This window comes from Rhagoletis pomonella, unplaced genomic scaffold, assembly GCF_013731165.1.
Source record: "Rhagoletis pomonella isolate Grant_MI unplaced genomic scaffold, Rhpom_1.0 Rhpom_scaffold_00006, whole genome shotgun sequence".
Classification (NCBI taxonomy): Eukaryota; Metazoa; Arthropoda; class Insecta; order Diptera; family Tephritidae; genus Rhagoletis; species Rhagoletis pomonella.
In genome coordinates this window covers 12,000,231-12,020,463 of record NW_023458560.1, presented here as the reverse complement: position 1 = coordinate 12,020,463, position 20,233 = coordinate 12,000,231, and the positions used below count along the sequence as shown (strand labels likewise).

Sequence of the window (20,233 nt, the reverse complement as noted above, 5' to 3'; positions counted from 1 at the left end):
TAGAGTAGTCCTGACTAGCTCCGGCCCACTGGCTTCTATAGCCTGAGAAACCATAGCTCGTATCATGTTTGCTATTTCTGGGGATATTTGTTGGGCAGGTGGGGGTGGTGCGTTATTCCCTAACACTGGTGGTCTGATTAAATTATTTTGATTTGCCATTTTCTTTTGTTATTATTATCTGTTTTTTATTTTTTATTATTAATTTATCCTTTTAGGTTTTTGTTTAGTTGATAAATCACTGGAGGGTCCCTTGGGTGGTGAATCGCAGTGTTTTTTTTATGTTATAAGCTGGAGGGTCCCCCCGAAGGGGGTGAATCGCAGCTTCAGTAATATTTAGTTTTATAGGCTGTACAAGCCAATTTGTTATTTCTGGATTTTAGCTACCTATTTCAATTTTTCAAAAAAAAAAATTTCTTTATTTAGATTTTTCACTATGTACCTATTTTTCAAAAATTTTCTTTATTTAACTTTTTCACTACTTATTTCTATTTTTAACAACTTTTCTTTATTTAAATTTTTCACTTTTCAGACGTGTATCTAAATTCTTTCTCTAACTATTTTTATTTCGTTAAATTTAGGAATTGAGAATAAGGTTTATATGGTGTAATTAGTACTTATAATCTATTTTTCTTACATTAGTAGCAGCTGCATTGTTGGTAGTTATGCCGGTAAGTGTGCTGATATCCTTTTTTCTTTACGGTACTCGGGAGCACTTGCTTACTCCTTGCTGTTTTTACTCCGGGTCGGCTGGTGTCGTGCTGTCGTTGGGGCGTCAAGGAAGTTCCACGTTCCTCTTCACGCCACTTAGTGTTATTATCTCACTTTTGTGTGGAGTCGTTTTTTATTGTGGCACACTTTTTCAAAGTCTTTCTTTCTTCGGTGCTTTTTTGTGGCACTTTTTAGAGTCTTTATTTGTTTTTGGCACCTTAGTGTGGCAAATTTCTTTTAAAGTCTTTAATTTGTGGCACTTTGTTGTTGCACTTTTTTTCTTAAAAAAGGTCTTTATTTATTTGTGGCACTTTAACGTTCTTAACACTTTCAACAACTAACACTAGACGCCGCCGAGCTTATTTGACTCGGGCGCCAGTTACCGGCTTGCTTGCACAAGTCGGAAAAAAAAAAGATTTTTTGTTGGTCGTAAGACCTTTATTCAATCAATAAATCATTAATACTAAACTTAATTTTACTTATTCTCCCTTAATTATACCCTAATTCTACCTGTGTCAGCAATTGGTGTTGGGTCGGCGCATGCCGGATGTTGTTGCCAAATATTTAGGCCGCTGCATTAATTGAATCGGCGCATGCCGGATGTTGTTGCCGATTTTGCTGAGTGCGCGTCTGGGCTGTTTCCCAATAATTGTTGATTACCCTTATTGCTGACTTGGCGCAATAGTCTTTGTGTCAGCTTGAGTTACAACTTAGTTGGTGCTAACTTATTTGCATTGCACTTCCTTCTTTTTACCTACATAAGTACATTAAGGTAGTTGCAGCTGGAGAATTATACTGCACTCTTTAAATATTCGAATAATACTTTATTTTTTATTTTTTTGTTTATATACAAACATGTGTACACATGTAGGTGGTTGTAGCCAAAGGCTGGCACTATGTTGCACTTTTCACTGCACTTTCTGTTATTGCTTACATATGTACGTGTCGGCAGTGATACTGCAAACCTTAATTAAATGATCTCTCACCCGTACAGAAAAAGGAATACATTTTCGTCACTCGTTTAATGATGGTAACAAATCAGTGCCAGAGGTAATAATTACTGCAGAAAGTTTTGCAGTTCTTCTAAATTCTTACAACCCATAAACACATATCTGCACTGCTTACACCAACTGAGTTCAGCATAAGAGTTTTTATCATACATATGTACATGATGTAAACATTGACTAATAGCACTATTCCGCCACACTGACAAAACTCACCGCGATGACAATTGATATAAAAATGACAACTGCAGCTTTTTGGTATTCGCAGCAAAATTCAAAAGCTCGAATCTTGCCAATTGTCATTTTTATTGTCATGACCTTTTGGGCAGGTGACAAGGCAAAAACGTATGATTGTGTTGATATAAAAAGTGCGGCGATTTAATAAATTTGTGAAAACAATATAAAAATCGACTAATTTCAATGGCAGAACAAATTTTAGTTATTTGCGCAGCCGTGCTTGTGGAAGACGAGCGGCTCCGGATGCTCCCTACAAAACTGTACATAAAATTGCAGCTGCTCCTGCGTCGTCCGCTCATATTTTGCACGTCTAAAATGTTTATAAATGCTATAAATATACGAATTTATCTATTTCGCACAAATACACACTTTTCTGGTGTTTCACCGCTCATATTTTATGCAAATAATAGCGTTGACCAGCTGTTTCTACAACAATGAACTTTTCACCATGCATGGTAAGTTGACAAAAGCTTTTCGCTTGTAATTTTTTGTTAGAAATGCCAATGTGCAACGACAATGACAAAATCACGACAATGAAGGATGATCAATTGTCATTTTATTGCAAAACCGGAATATGGCTGTAAATAATCAACATTGATAGCTTTGTCCGACAAGATTGACCCATCATATTTGATGGGTTTCTCCGTCAGAATTGATCACTCACACTTGATGTTAATGTTGGTCAAGTGTGATTATGAATTACTTCGCATTTCTCCGCTTGTTGATCTGCTCGGAATGGGTCGTAGTGCTGTTGAGGCCATTGGAAGTTGTTCCCTGGAGATTTTGTGTGTTCTGTTGGGTGGTCGTAGATACTGGTGAGAGTGCTTGCGATTTCATATGCAGTTTATAACTCCTTTGGGTAGTGAGTCTATAATGTGCCGCTTCTATAGTTGCTGTTGAGTCCTGTGATAAATGTACGGACTGTCTCTTTTGCATATTCTGAAATGGAATCAGGTCCCTGTTCTCCTGACATCTCGAGAGTGCAAGGTTCAGTGCTTTTCTGAATGCCGACAGTGTGGGCCTTCCTTGTGTAATTTTGTTAATTTCTTCGAGCAGTACATACAGTGGTTGTTGGTCCGCGTAAGTGCTGCGATTGAGTTCAGATTGGTGTTGTGGTTGATTAATATGTACGCTGCTTCTCCAATAATTGTTGAGTGTAGGATTGTAAACGTGGTATAGTAGTTTGGGTGATCAGAAAATTGCTATATTTTCCATACATGTCTACGCCTTTTCCCTCCAGGATCTGTATTGACTTTTATCTCCACTGAAACATGGCATGGCTTCGAATGTTTTTAAATTTGTTTGATTTGCATCTGTTATGTTTTGGTGTAAATTTTTCATGTTGATCTCCCGTAGTGACTGTCTGGAAGAATCGTTCTGCCTCCAGTGCACTTACTTTTAATTGTGCTTGTGCGAGCATTTCTCTCTTTGCTCATAGATTTGTCATTGTACCACTGTCTCACTTTTTTCAGATATTGGTTTTGTGATTTTCTTCAAAGCCCTGGAATTTTTATTTTATTAAACTGTATTTCAAGGATATTTGGCTGCAATCAAGAGTACGACCTGGGGCCTGTAACCCAAAGTTTACAATTGTAACAAGTCTACAAGTTATTAGTGATTCGCTTGTAGCTACAAGTTCTATAATTTTTTGTAACACAATATTATTTCATACACTTGTAGCTATCAGCGAAAAATTCTACACTTGTAAATGTAGTTTCTACAAGCATTTGTAGATGCATTTCGATTTGTACTTTAATATACAAATTTTGAATAGTATTGATTTAGTTAGTTAGAAGCTAGAGCTCTTTTTAGACTAGTCGATTAGGAACTTTTTCTTCGGTTGATAGTCGAATAGCAATTATTCAATTAAGCGCTCTCATTCGACTAACCGTTCATCTTTGTCTAACCGCTCACTATCGAGTAGTCTGAAAATCGACTAACCGAAATTATTCGAATAGTGACAGTTTTTCACCATAAAATTATTTGTATTAGCGCGGTTGGGTTTTGTCAAGAATATACCAAAAAAAAAAAAAAATGTTTACTCAAAGAAAACAACTACATCAAGAACAAAATTCGTTGCTGCATCAGGTCCCACCTTCCTCAGTCCCAGAACCTTATATATGCTTACGTCCAACCCTACTTCTGAGAAGCGCGAATTATTCGAAACTTTCTCCATTTCGTCGACGGAGGGTGTTTGAAGAATCGACGCTCCTCCTTTTAGGGGCTTGAGCTCATAAACCCTCAGCCAAAGTTGGCTCAACATCCTTGACGACCACCTCATTCGAGCACTTATTCCCTGCCTTGCTTTTAACCACTAAAGTCCCCGTCTCAACCGGCTTGGTCTCCATGGGAGCAGGAACCAGCGGAATCACCTCAGTCGGCGGAGGCGCAACCCCGCGTGGGCAAGCCCCGTCATCTGACCGCAAAAATAGACATTATCGGCATTAGCCGTCATCATTGTTAAAACCGAAGTTAAGTTTCAGTAGAAATATTTACATATTTTTTTTTAATATTAAATGAAAGTTACGTACGTTAAGTCCGTATAAGTCAAAAAAATTAATTGGGCCAGCCGCCCAAAAGGAAACACAGACAGGTTAGGAATTCACTTAGGTTTTATTAACACTTAACTTCTTACTACTAAGTCTAATACTAAACGTACTGTATGATAACCCGTCCCGAAATCGAGTTAGTTTTGTCCTTCAGGTAACCCAAAAGTCGTATGTTTCCAGACGTCATTTCATGGACGAGATCGAGGTTCACTGCCAGACTCTTATTCGTTATTGTAGACAACACGGATGGAAGCACCTGCACACCTGAGCTGCTTGTACTCCAGTAGGTTTGATTGTTGATCGTTATCGTCTCGTTCTCCAACTGTAGAATGTAGGGACCAGACAGGTGTTTAGATATTTTACCTGACCATACGCTGCTGTTGAAGTTATCCAGGAATATTGTATCTTCCTTGAGTACTTCAACCGTTGTTTCCATGCAGGTTATGTAGCGACAACTTGTTTGGCCGCCCTTGAGTAGACGTGGTAAACACCCCTCTTCAGGCAGTAAATGTAGTGACCCCTGTTTGCAAACCATAGCGGTGGCGAGGTGTAGACAGCTATCCTTAATACCATACGTCTGTTGTTTGTTCATTAGGATTGTTTTGTACTTCAAGTCGAGTCGATGACCATTCCTCAAAATTGATCGTGTGATTAAATGGTTGAACCTTGTTTGCGCCACTTTTGGCATGGACAAGACGTATAGTAGAAGGGTGCCGTTGGTGTAGATTGATGGCTCACTATATTCGATGGCTTCGATGACGTTGCTGTACGGAAGGACTTCGATTTCGCTTATTAGTTGGTTTATTTCCTCCTTATTTAATAGGCTACTGTTGACAACTCCTGCTTTAGCCATTTGACATGCTCGAATCAACTCGTTAACGTCCTCCTTAAGGATCGCTACCTTGTGCTCTATTTCCTGTGAAACTTTAGGCCAGGTGGTTGCATCCCAAAATGTCTTTCGTGGCCGTCGCGATTCCATTAACAGCCTGTAATAGCTCTTGAGTTTTCTTGAATATTTCAGAGTTTACCTTATATTGGTGGTTGTTATTGGTTGCTAATGCGTCTTGGCTCCGCAGGACTTCATCCCAGTCTTAAGGCGTCAGGTGTGCCAGCAATCCACTTCCAGGCTGACCCAATCCAATTGATTGAACGCTTGGGTCTTTTAGGCTTAGGGCCCTTCAGCTCGTCGAGTGGAGTTTGAGTTTTCTCCATCTGATAGGTGATGACGTCAGTGATAGCGTTGGTCTCGTTCATCCTTGAGGTTTCATAGTTTAGACGATTTAAAATTTTATCATAGCGCGTCAAGTCGATCATGTGGACCAGTTTGAAATGTCCGTTGACTATCCAACCGTACCCATCTCGAACAGTTAGAACAGGAGAATCTAGGTTGAATACGACGTATGCTTGTGCGGTTGCACAGAGGCAGATTCTATGAATTAGATTCGAAATTGTTAACTTAATCCTACTTTTACCTCCTAGATAGCTTAAAATGAACATCGTAAATAATTTTCTTTTCAGGAATTGAATTTAACTTTCTTTCTTTAAATTACTTCGAAATTAAGTTTTTAAGTCAAATCGAATACAGAATGCTTTACTTAAGGATCTATGCATGAGTTTTTTGTCTCTTCACCAATGTTGCTTGTAAATATTTTGACATTTATTTATGTCTCATTTGTGGATGTTTCTCCACTTTATATAATAATGTTTTTTTTTTGTTTTAATATCTTCAGATATTTTTTATGTCTGATTTGTGGAATTTCTTTTCACTTTGTGTGACAATAGTCGCATTCCTATTTTCTGCGACAGCTTCTTTTTTATAAAGAGGTTTCTGTTTGCTTTTAATTTGTTTGTTGGCGATGAACAATTCATCACCGCTATTGAAATTGCGAGGGGGCGAGCGAGTTTTATTATTTCTTGCATTTCTATTTTCTTGCTCATGCAATAAAAGAGCCTTCATGTCCTCATTTGTGTGTTCCCTAAAGTTTGCCAGTTCCTGGTAATTTATTCTAGCAGTCCTGTTAAGGAAAACATCGGCGGGCTTCCTTTTAATCACCGAATGGATTGTATTATTATATCTATCAACAGATATCGCGACGCGTTCTTTGGTTGTTAGTCTAGGATATTCAGCGCAAAGGCAACGATATATTTCGATCAGTGTAGAATGTAACCTCTCGATCTGACCATTGGCTTCGCTTCGTTGCGTTGGTGTTTTATATATTTCTATTCCTAAGGATCTAATGTAGTTTAATATGAGTGGGGTTAAAAATCCCCGTTCATTGTCCATAACTAAAGCTCGTGGTACTGTAAAGTAATGCAGTGAAACTGTTAATTTTGTTTGCAAATGAGTGGAAGATTTGTTCTTTATCGGAAAAAGCTTCGCAAATTTTGTGAATTTATCGATACAGCTCAAGTATTTCTGTCGCTCTATTTCGAAAATATCAATATGTAGGATCTCACACGGATAATTAGGGATAGGGGTTGGCTGCATAAGCGGCTTTGAAGGATGCCTATCATATTTGTTTAATTTACACGTTTCACATTGACTAATGTATTCCCTTATATGTTTAGACATAGCCGGAAAATAAAATTTTTCAAGGATTTGTTCCCTATTTTCGCGAGCATTACGATGATCACGTCTATGCTCGTGTTCGATTATGCTAAATACCCTATCAGCAATCGTAACATCCTCCACTTTGCGCTGCGTGATTCTAATTTTGTATCTGCTGAAATTATTAACATAAGCCCTTTGCAATGCATGGATCGAATCTTCTGGTATTTTAATGCCGTTTATCATATTTGGATTTAGATTTTTCTTTAGGACAGGCACCAGACATTCGCAATTTAATACGGGCATAGTAATAAAGTACCTTTTGTAGCCCATATGAGGTTCTTCACTACACTCGCAACCCGCCCCCTGTCTTAGGATTATTTGGTTCCTAAACGCATTTATGGGTACCTCTACGTGTGGAATGAGGTCTGAACCATCTTGCTCGGCGGAATGCATTGTGCCTTCTGATGCAGTATCTGTTTCGGATGCCGCGTCAGCTACAGTACACGGCGGCTGAGCGGCGATTGAATCTGTGAGTGCATTCACTTCCGTCTTGAGACGGGAGAGTGCATCGGCGACCACATTCGTCTTGCCTGGTTTATAAATCAACCTCACAATTGTACTCCTCTATCCGCGCTTTCCATCGCTTGAGCTTGGCGTTGTAATTGCGGTTACTCATGGAAAACGTCAGAGGTTGATGATCGGTATAAATTGTTATCTTCCTGGCGCCGTACAAATAGGACCTCAAATTATCGAGTGCCCAAACGATAGCGAGGAGCTCTTTCTCATTGGTTGCGTAGTTCTCTTCTGCCTTATTCAAGGATCGCGATATGTAGGCAATAGGTTTATCTTCGCCTACTGTCCCTTGTGACAGTACCGCACCGATAGCGAAGTTTGATGCATCCATTGTCAGGTTGAATGGCTTTTCAAAATCCGGAAAAGCAAGGACATCAGCGGACACCAGAAGTTGTTGTAAATCGCGGAAAGCTTGTAGGGCATTACTATCGAGCTCGATTCGTACCTTTCTTGATGCGTTAGCTTTAACTTGTGCATTTTCGCCCCGAGTAAGATTGGTCAGAGGTTTTGTGACCTTTGCATAATCCTTAATGAATTTCCTATAGTACGAAGTCATACCCAAGAAACTCTTCAGGTCTTTCAGATTTAGGGGAGCTGAAATCATCTTTATAGCTTCCACCTTTTTTGGGTCAGCTCGTACACCATCTGGAGTAACTACATAGCCAAGGAATTCAACTTCCTTTTCGAAAAAACATGTTTTGTCTAAGTTTACCTTTAAATTTGCCTCTAAGAGTCGTGAAAAAACCTTTTCTACGTTGTCTAAATGTTCGTCCACATCTTTTCCAAATACTATAATGTCATCAATATAGACATAGCATATTTTTCCAATGTATTGTTTCAATACGTCGTCAATCATTCTTTGGAAAATAGCGGGCGTGTTGGCGCGTTTTTCAGTCCAAAGGGTAGACGTAGGAACTCGTATTTTCCGTTCATCGTTGAGAAAGCGGTTTTAGGTATGTCTGAGTCCTTCACTGGTATTTGGTGAAAACCAGACGTCAAGTCTATCGTAGTATAATAATTAGCCTGTCCGAGGTTACAAAGCGTCGCGTTTATGTCCGGGTTAAGATACGTGTCTGGTATTGTCACTGTGATTAACCTCTTGTAGTCAATCACCATTCGATATTGCTTTTCCCTATTCACCTTTGATATTTTGTTTTATAATCGGTTAAGTTTTCTCTTGAGATTAGAGTTATGAGTCGATGAAGTCCGGTCGATATATTCACGTGAGGATAGTAGGTGAAGTATCAGCGGCGTCATCATAGTTATTAATTTAGGTATTTTTAATTTATTTAGTTGCCTGAGGGTCTTCAGGGTCACAGGACTACTTTCAACAATTTTATACCCGTTACTGTCATTAAGGACCAGCAGGGTGTGGACGTACTTATTTATAACCTAAGCCCGAGGTTCTTTCGGGGTCACGAGCCTCGGCAGTTTTAATTTAAGTTTCCTCCTTGGCTGTGTCAGCCTTTGCACTTAATTTTTATTTCAATCATTTCACCTCTTCTAGGAAGAGTTGCTTTTATACCCTGGAGTGCCCCGTGGGGATCGCAGAGCTAAGCTTATGTTATAAACCTGAGGGCCTCAATACCCCACGGTTTTTCAAATATTTTTTTATTGGCTGCACAACCCTTAGTTATTTTTCGTTTGTAGTTTATAATTCTCTGGAGGGTCCCTTGGGTGGTAAATCGCAGAGATTTTTTTTTGGTTGTAAGCTGGAGGGTCCCCCCGAAGGTGGTGGATCGCAGCTTTCGATTTGTGTCAGTTATTCGCTGTACAAGCCCGATTTTTTTTTTACATTTAGTAAACTTAAACAAATTTTTAATTTGAAATTAATTGATTGAAATTAAAAAATTTTCTCCCTTTCCTTTTTCACTTATCACTCTTAAATTATAAATTTTTTAAATTATTTTCATGTATAGATTGCGAAAATCTTCAACTATCTTCTTAAATTTCTCTTTAAAATTCACTTAAATTATTTTTGTTTGCAAGAGTTTATGATTTTATTAATTTGCTTTCCGAATTCCTTAAAAATTTACTACAAGTACTTAATTCCTAATCAACTTTATTTTATTCTTACCTCCTAGCACTTCCTGGCGACGGGGTAGATGTCCTTTTCGCTGTTCTACGCACGAATGAAAGCGTGCGTTACTATCCTACCGGATTCCAACGCTGATAAGTGGTTCGGTGCCAGTTAAGCTGCTTGTCCTCCTAACCGTCCTTCGGCTGTTTTGACAGGCGACTTGTCCGTTTTTTTTGTTCACGTAAACCGACACGCGAACTCAAAGTGGTCTCTGCTCGGGCGCCAGTTAAGTTATTTTATTAAATAACGGGTTTTTAAAAAGTGTGGGGACTCGCGTCCATCACGTCTTTATTAATTGCATCTAAACCTAGAACTAAATACAATTGGTTTCTTAACATTATATTAAATCTACTGTCGACCATCAGTCACATTGCACTTACATGTGCACTATTTCCGAATATTGGCCAATCGTTGTTGTGCCAATTATTATTGTTGATCGAATAACGAATTGGTTAATGCGGTGTCAGCAATTCTGCGGATGTGCGTGTGGAGTTGCTAACCGTTGGTAAAAGTCAATTCTGCAGAGCTGTTGTAAGCTGTTGCGTTAACTTGTACACAATGTAGGTACCCAGCCAGCATTTGGTCTATGCAACTAAAGCAACTGATGCAGCAGATGCAAATATTGTTCCTGACCGAAAATGACTGTTTTTTTTTCAAAACGCATCAATTCATGAGTACACAACCGTGAAATGATAATTTACACAATTTACATACAACTCAGTTGGCACAAAATAAATAACTTAATTTGATGTTAATTGGAATTAAAAGAAACTGACATTCTACTGCAATTTTCACATTAATTGCACAACCCTTTTTGTGGTTTACATATCGTCGCTCCCAACGAAGAGTAGCACATCTCAAATTACCGTGGAAGACTAGCACGTTTCACTATTTGCGTCGAAGACTAGCACATTTCATTACTCGCGTCGAAAAGTAGCACATTTCAGATTTTCGCGTGGAAGAGTAGCACATTTCAGATTTTTGCGTGGAAGACTAGCACATTTCACTATTCGCGTGGAAAAGTTGCACATTTCAGAATTTTGCGTGGAAGAGTAGCACATTTCACTATTTGCGTGGAAGACTAGCACATTTCAGATTTTTGCGTGGAAGATTAGCGAATTCATATAAAGTGGTACTAGCAGCCGTACAAAAACCAAACATACATGTATGTTATAATTATTTCTCCTCGACTAAGCTGAGAGTTTAATGTTGTGTATGGAGCTTTTCGGTATTTTATTACAAATAGAATAAACGTTTATTTTCCTCCTACTTGTTTTGACGCATATTCGCGTCTTCCTCAGGGAATCTATTTATAAATACGAGAAACATATATGCACATTAGGGTGGTCCAAAAATGCAAGTGAAATAGTAAAGTCGGAATTTTTATGCTCTCACCCCTAGGATTGTTCTATAATGGCGTGTTGTAAGAATCGAGTGCAATATCCGCCATTCCCATGATTTTATTTCTGATCACGTTCAGTATATCAAAATATCCGCTTGAAGGCTCGTAAGTTCTTAGTATTCGTTCAACACTCTTCTTCCAAGAGCTGAACTCTGCAGGATTTCCGTAAAAGCATACTACGTCGGGGATTTTGTCCATTTCACTCATATTGTTTTGGAAGCGTTCTTCTATCAGCTGGTCCGTAAAAGTCTGATTTGCGTAATTATTCAGGACCCTCTGAATTATATGCTGTCCTTCTGTCTGCATCGTTTGTGTAACCATCGTCCTTATTAGGTTAGTTAAGTCGGGTGAAGCTTGTGGATTGGAATTGGGTGAGGATGGATGGTTTGGTGTAGGGTTATTCCCTAGCATAGGGGGCCTTATTAAATTATTTGGATTCGTCATTTTTATATCTTTTTTTTAATTTTTTCTATTTTATCAGTTAAAAAAAATATTGATTTATTTTTCTTTTTTCGAAAACTTAACTTAAACTTAAACTTCGTTAATTTTATTTACTTTAAAAGATGATAATACACGCAAGAAATGCTAAGAAAATAAAGTTTCCAGAAAAAACTCAAATAATTATTTCTATATATATATTTTCCACTGGATTTGGATTTATTTTATTCCATTTAAGTAATGAAATATCCTAATTCTTCAAAAATATGTACATACATATGTATATATATGACAATAAATTTTTTATATGCTTTTTTATGCAAGTCCAAATTTAAGAAAATTTTTAAAAAAGCCTCGTTTCCGGAGATTGGGTGTTTTATTTTAGTTGGCGTCGGTGTATAGGCGTCCAGGAGTTTTTTACTTTCCTTTTCACGTTCGTGGATTGGCGGCAATTGTTTTCACTTACAATTTTCGGCAGCACTCTTATTGTGCTTTAACTGTCCCTTTGTAGCGGTACTTTAAAGAGTTTTTCATATCGTGGCAACCAAAAAAATAATTTTTTTCGAGGAGCCCGTTGCTCTGTTTAGTTTCGAATTGCCCTTTCAACTGACTTCTAAAAACTACAATCATCTATGTAACTCGAATAGCATTTTCTTTTCTACGCATACATACTAAGGTGGGGACAATGAAAAGGTAACATGTTTTATAGAAAAGAAAGCGCCATAAGCCTTAACTCTAAAGTTGCGTTGCACCAACATTGCATTCCTATGGGAGCGCAGACACGTGGTCATCTTCCTATTATATTTCGGAAGATACATATGTAGATAAATTTGTTAAATGAAAAAATCGATTCACATTCCTCGAAAATCGCTGCGTTTCCTTCTTAAATTAGTACGTAGTTTTCCCTAGTATAGTCGATCAAATCAGCGATTATTCCCCATTTCCAAACAAAATATTTGATTAAAAATATAATTATTTCTATCTTTTCTTATTATGAAATTTTATAAGTCTTTCCTGTGCATCTTGTAATTTAGTACTTACATCGGAATGGTCTTCCTTATTAAATAACGTTCAATGAAATGAAAGAATTAATATTTAACAATACTAGAAGACTCGCGAAGCGAATGACTTAATGAAAATTAAATGTATTTAAATGTACAAGTACGCACATTACTAAAAATAATTATGCGAATTAATAGTACGATGAGTAGAGGTCCCGATAGGCGGAGATCCCTCTGTGGTTGAAACGATGTGCTGCTATCCTGCTGGACGCCAGTGGAAAAGAAGAGAAAGATGACAAGGCGGCAGTTGCATTTATAGGAAACACTGGAACTGGCCACTTGTCGAACTTCCAACTAGAGCAGGGATGCTTGTAGTGTGGAACTCGAATGCAAGTCATGCAAGTAATTTCAAGCGAACACAAGTCGTTATGAGCGCAAGTCATCAAAATACTTTAAGTGAGCGCAAGTAACTTAAACAAATAAAATATACGATTGCGTTCCTGTTACTGAATGTATTGATCTATTGTATTGTTGTACTGCTCTAGTTATTGATTCTATATCACTTATCAGATTATGTTCTTGTATTATTGTATCTAGCAATTTCAATTATTGTGGAATGAAATCGCTATATTTTCCTATTCGTAGTACTATGTCTTGGCGCGCAAAAGAAGATTTCTATATTTAATCTACTCATGAATGATTTGAATTGTGCGGTATAAAGCTATGCTCATTATCTAAAAATCCTTCATTAGGATTATCTGCATCCATGTTTAAAAAATATTATTTTTCTCTACATTTATCCCCATAAACAAGCTGTGCCTTAGCCATATAGAATCTGGCTTTAATTTGCTTCAAAAACTGACTCCTACCAACTTTTCAAATTATCTACTTCAAAAAGTGTTTCCATAAATCCAAACAGATGTATGTACATTATGATATAAATTTATGATGGTCGAACCATGTTATCTATTGCCTTTCTAATGTAACAACTCGTTGCACCAGTGTCTATTAATATCTTAATTATTCTTCCAAGATGCCTGTCCGTTCGGAGTATGTAGGACAGGTGGAGATTTATTCTAAAAAATTATTCTCATTTAAATTATTTATACACTGTGCCTTCAACTGCGGTTGACCACTATAATTCAGATGTCTTTTTACTGGTTGACTAAACTGCCATTCTTTTGCAGCAGCATTTTGTTGCTGACTTGGAAAAACTCTTGGTTGAGGTGTTTGGTTATAAACAAATGGTTTTTGTTGTCCATATGCCACATTATTGGATGACGTATGTATACATTGGTGCAAGTTTCGGGAAATTTGTGTTCAGATTATTTCCCGCTTGAGCATATCTTAAATTATTTTGGAAATGATTTCCTCTCTTCTGGTAGTTATTTCTAGGACCTCGAAAATTATTATGGAAACCTTTATTTTCCGTTGCATATGTATTCGAAAAATGTATTGCGAATTATGAACGCATTTGATTTGAGTGCAGCTTCTGTGCCTTTGCAAGGGCATTTGGCAAATCGGTAGGAGACAGTGTAAAAATAATTTCATTTAAGGGGGGTTTTAAACCCGATATACAAGTTCTCAAAGCAGTTTCACTCAATTGCTTTGTGATTTCCGAGTTCGTGCGTGTGTCATTATAGTTTTGTTAATTAGTAATGTTAATTTCTGATTAACTTCGTTATAATAATCTATTAAAGTTTTCGATCCTTGTCTTAATATGCTCATTTCCCGATCAATTACATGAATTGGTCGTCTATCGGCGTAAGTAAAATCTAATCTAGCGAATGTTAACTCTAAATTTAAAACAGTGCCATGATTGGTTAGAATATCATTTGCATTACCCAATACCTTATTTCGAAGAATGGTCAGTGCCCCGCAGTACTTCCTACTTCCTTCTATATACAAACTCATTGAATTCTTTGCAGCTTCCTTCCAACTCACATAAGATTTACCAGAGAATTACGGCAAGGATTTGATAATATCTAAAGTTTCAGGACATGTTATTGCCTTATTAATAGTCTGAGTTTGGTATTCGGGCACTTGTATAACATTGGTCAAAGTCCTATTTTGGTTTGTCAACTGTGCTAACTGTTCTTAAATTTCTCGACGTAGAAATCATTCAAAGTTATAAAACTTCCAAGTTGCTAGGAAAGATTTTTTTTTTCAATTTCAAAACTGAGACTCAAACACAATTTCAGCTGAAATTATTTTCTATGGCCAAATTGAGAAACCTATCAAAATTTCAAGCAGAAATTGAGAATAGTGCCCAAATTACGAAATTTGTTGCTCGTGAAAACGTATTTTTAGTTTCTAGTTTTCGAATAACACAAAATTTCGAGTATCTGTCTATTGAATTGAGATATGTATTGTTGTTGATATGAACCCACTGGGAAAATGGGTAAGCATCTTACGAAGTAATCCACGTTTTCTTTCAGTTTTAAGTTCCAAAATTGTCATGACTGTATTTGTATTGCTTTTTACCACGTTCAATTAGTTCTTTTTAGAAATATTTTATGTGTAATCGAACGCATTTGAATATCAAATTACAAATTACAAACTGCAAGTGCAATGTGCGTATAAAGCAGAACTGGTAATCACTGAGTTTTTTCCCACTGAAATTAAATTTTGGTTGAAGAGAAGCTTCGCAAAGTACTGGGAATTGAGGAGTATTGCTATCAGACGTTCCAATTGGGGTATCAACCGCATCCCCTCCAAATGGGATTTACGAATGCGGAATAATGTCAGTATCACTTGCGATTTCGTTGTTTCCATCAAACCCACCTTTGCTTTCTTTCCAATATTTCCTTTGTTCTTAGATACCTAGTAGTCATTTCCATATAATCATTAAAAAGTGTCAATGCACTACTCTAAAGAAGCGTAAAAGATTGCGCAAAAGTTGGGATTCGATGTTCTTTGGCTCCAATTATTTTATGAATTAAAAATTTTGCTTGGTTGGGCTGTTGGAGAGCGTTTATTTGATGTCCTAACTGTTTCCATTGAGCCGAGAAAATTATATCGGCCAAGTGGTCGCCGCCAGAAGTGATGACCATACGTGCCCAACTTATGGAATTTTCTGTCGCTCTTTCCAGAACTCAAATATTTCAAATATTTATACAATGTCAAATAATCATAAGTTTTTTCTTTTATCAAGGATGTATTTTTTTGGATGAGATAAGACAAACAGGAAAGAAGTACCTGTAATGAATGTTTTTTAGACCAAGTTTTAGTTAAATTATCAAACAGTAGTACTTCTATAAGTATATAAAAATCTAGTTTTTACAATCTCAACAATCATTATAGGGAGAGTGCCAATAGTTAAGTAGACATTTAATTTTAATCATAGCTATCTTTTTAAAGTATAAACTGTAAATTCATATATATTCAGACCGAGTAAATATGCTGTTGCAATTATTTGTCCACATCTCTTAATCAATAAGGTACTTGTCTTAAAATCACGAAGTGTATTTGGAAGAATACAATTGCTTGCGTTTGTACCAATCATAAGTAGTGTTGTTATAAAATACTTTTCTTGATGCCATTTCCTTTCAATTAAGGGACAATTGTTTGTAATTACTCTTTGAAATCTTCAAGAGTCTGAGGATTGTTGACATAGAAGCGTGACTTAAAGAAACCCTACAAAAAGAAATCTGGAACACAACTTAATCAGGCGATCTTACCGGCCAGCACTAATCACTAAAATGAGAGATTAGACCACATGGAAATGCAGCACTCGGAATTTCGGTTATGGCTTGGGCTACATAATGTGGGAACTACATGTTCTTTAGTCCCAATTCATCCAATTAAAAAAAGAGAAAGTCGTTGAGCAAGGGTCTGCTGTCGTTGTCGGTGCCCATGAAGAAATAATTCCGCTTGGTGAGGTCAACGGCTTACTGCTAAGGCACGCTGTAAGGGAATATGTTCAAGTCTTTCACCAAAAATTATCTGTAAAACGACGAACGGGAAATACGCGACTAAATTCACGCTGCACGAACATCACCGATGAATTATTCCGCAAAAAATCGAAATACTTATTCCGCAAAAAATCGAAATACTTATTCCGCGTTCTTGAGGGGTATAGCGATTCATTGTTGTTGGCGTGTATTTTGTTTCGTTTACTTTACAAATGTCAAAGCAGAGCTGACATTTGTCGCCATAGTATATGAAATTGCACACAATCAAAGCAACGACGAAGTGCGTCGGATGAAATACGGAGAGAACATATTTAATTATAATGTTACCACTGCCGCCGATCGAGAAATCTGTTGAAAATCTTAGAAATCGGGCAATAAGCACGCCCATCTGCCATACAACGGAAATTTAACACGATAACTGTGATAAATCAGTAACTACTAGAGCTAATTAACTTAAAAGCGATGATTACAATAACCACTTATCAAAAAATTAGACTATATATTATAAATTTTTGGATAATGGGCGTGGCGCCGCCCACTTATGACCACAAATGTGTATATCGGTAACCGATTTATCAATTTCTACCAAACTCCGTGCACTTAATAACCTTGCTACGGAAAAGCAATTTGTTGAAAATGATTAAAGTCGGACTAAAATTACACCCGCTTCCCGAATAATGGTTAACTTCAGAAATACGAAAACTCCGATATATCACTAACTGAGGACGCTAATTTACTCCAATTTAATAGTTACAACAATCTCCTAACAATAAATAACTGCTATGGACTTTTAGCAATTGGGCGTAGCACCGCCCACTTTATGACTACAAAGGTGTACCTCGGTAACCACTTTATCGATTTGTGCCTAACTAGGTTCACTTATATCATTAAGTTTTAACTCTGCATATTATCGAAAACGTTTGAAATCGATTAAACACCCCTACTTATCATGCCAAGGTAGTTCAGAGAAAGTTGAAACGACGATATTTGATAGCTGCGCCGGGTATATAAAGTTCGGTTTCGCCCGAACTTAGACTTCTTTTCGTGTTTGTATTTGTCAATCAGCTAATGCGCATATCACCCGATGCCATCACTCCGTCCGACGAAATTGGCCCAGCGATTTGGTTCTGTTTTGCAAATCACATCTCTCAAATAAGTGTGAAAAGAAATATCAAACTCATATACGTACATTGTACTATCACATTCTCGATAAACAAAAATTGGATTTGCGCATATTTTCGTATACTTTAAAATGTTCATCTTTAATTATACTAAAACTGTAACTAATTGCACTTTAATTTATTACGATCACTTGCCAAAAAACAGCTTCTCGCATCTTATCAATTTAGTTTTCATTTCATCACAACCACACGCCATTCTTGTTAACCCATTCCTGCATACATACATACATACATACTTATGTATATGTTGACTAAAGTGGACTCGAATTAATTAAAATTAAACAAAAATAAACGTTTTCTTGCGTATCATTTCAGACTGAACGAACGTTGGCCGCACTCATGTTTCGGTAAAGATTTCCCAACAAAAAATTGCCTTGTGTGGCTACAAAGAGAAGAATATGACAAATTTACACAATTTTACAATTGTTAGGGCTCTAATGAATAAATGAACATATACATACATACTTACATATGCATATATGTGTGTAAAAGTATAAAGTATGCTTAGATATGTATGTACTTATCATACCTTTGCTGCAAGAGTGTCATAATAAAAAAATGAAAAACTCGAGAAAATCGGCTTTAAAGTTTAAGAGTTTATAAACGCCCTCATGGTAAAAAGGAAGACACATTATCTTCTATTGACCTACGTATTGTTAATCGGTACAGCTATGTATTAAATAGGTGGCGGCCATTTCTGCATACTTAGCAAATGACAATCTTGCAGCAAAGCTACGATATGTATTTAAAACCAAGACGATCGCTAATTGCCAGGATTCGACATTTCAATTTAACAAATGGATGTTACCGTTCCTTCAGTCGTACGATTTGTTGTAAATTTTCAAAATCAAAAGCTACAAGCAATTGACTGTGAGTGCTAAGCGATGTCCGAATCAACTTGTAAACCTTTTATGAGTTCTTCGCATATAAATTTATCCTAGCTGCGTTAATCCTTTCACATTTTCTATTTGTTCTGCTGCGCTGCACGCTATGCTTGCTGAAATTATGTTTACTTAGTCTTAGTTCAAGCTAAAATTTTGTTTATAAGTTATTATAAAGATAAAGTGCAATTTGTTGCTTAGATTTTAGTTAAAAAAATTATGTAAGCATAAACAAACAAAGATTATTATGAGCTATTGTTGTACAGATGCAAATGTGGGTATGTATGCATCTATAAAAATTCAACGCAAAAGGTATTATTATGGTTATATCACCATGCGGCATTGTAAAAATATTTTGAATATTTGTAAATAATTAGCAAAAAAAAAGACACTTTGTAATGTTTGTTAAAATGGAGTCAGTGTCCAATTATGGCCGTAGCAACAGTGGCTTTGAAACCAATAGCTTGAGATTTGGGGTTTAAAAACTGTGCGGAAGTTTTTCAAACGAACGAAAAAAATAGCCAGCAGTAAAAAGGCAAAGGAACACATAAAAAACGTTTACAAAATTTAACATAATTGGTTCAAACTTAAGAAAATTGGCTTTGCTGTCTGATAATTGGGCCTCCATAGAGCAACGCAAATATTAGTGTTTATAATATTTTAAGTACATTTCTATTTTTGTAAAAACCAATCAAAATTTGTATAGCATTACTTAAAAAATATTAATAATAAGGGAATTAAAAATTAAAAGTGTTTGCGAGTTGGAAAAATAATTATTTGAAGCTCTATTGTGGTCAGTTTTTAAATGGATGTCAGTTCGGCTTACCAGCGAAAGCAGATACAATTGTTTTCTTTGAGTTTGGTTGCTTGACTCTTGTGGTTAACAAAACGCCAGGATGTTCCTCCTCATATGGTTGTTTCTCAATTTCCTTAGTCGTGGGTTTGTAAGTCTTAAAAAAATACGTCTTTATAATCGCTTTTGACTGAGATCAGCAATTTGGACCTCTCGTGTTTGATGATTTGCAGGTGAATAATAGTCAGGTGTTTAAGTAGTCAGTTTAGCGAAAGGATATCATCAGTGGGGAGTGGCCTAGTTTAGCACAAATGGTAACCGCTCCTGCATTGTCCAAATAACGGGTACTCAATCCATTAAGTGCAATGAGAAATTCTTTTAAGTCACTAAAAATATGCATTTTAGTAGGACCACTATAGTATTTTGCATTTGCTTCTGCTTTATTGAAGGTTAACTTCCGTTAGATATTGCTTTTATAATCTAGGCACCCCTGAGAAAGAGGTGGTATTGCATAGTAGGCCCTGTGATTCTACTGTAACTTTAACCCTAAAACCCTGAATATCTATTTTGGCACTTCATTTAAACGCTCGAGAGATGTCTCAGGTCCACTTCGCTGTAGATTTTGCAATGTTCCCAATTAAAAACAGTGAGATAGCGCATTAGTTCAACTCCACGCTTGAATTATAAATTGACTTTCTATTTATGGACATATGTCGTGAGTAAAATACACAAGTATTCTCGACTCTGATAAAGTCTTGTTATTCTTTATTATACTTATTCAGGGTTGTATTGACAAGGCTATGTTCACGCATACTATGGTAAGGTTGTATGTGCATATTTATAAGGCTTTTTTTTTTTGTTCGTATTAGGGAAATGCTTTATGCACTGGCCGGGGGCCCTAGTCTCTATACTACCCGCCCC

The 20,233-nt window shown here is 36.7% G+C and overlaps 1 protein-coding gene across 1 annotated transcript in view; it reads left to right on the top strand.

Annotated features, from left to right (window-relative positions):
* The window catches only part of LOC118740413 (protein Aster-B-like), a 57,204-nt gene extending 37,964 nt beyond the window's left edge, over positions 1 to 19,240 (top strand). Inside the window, exon 7 of the mRNA XM_036471934.1 lies at positions 17,954 to 19,240. Within this exon, the coding sequence (XP_036327827.1) occupies positions 17,954 to 17,989 (36 nt within the window). The 3' untranslated portion in view covers positions 17,990 to 19,240. The remainder of the gene's footprint in view (positions 1 to 17,953) is intronic.
* Positions 19,241 to 20,233: the final 993 nt, after the last annotated feature.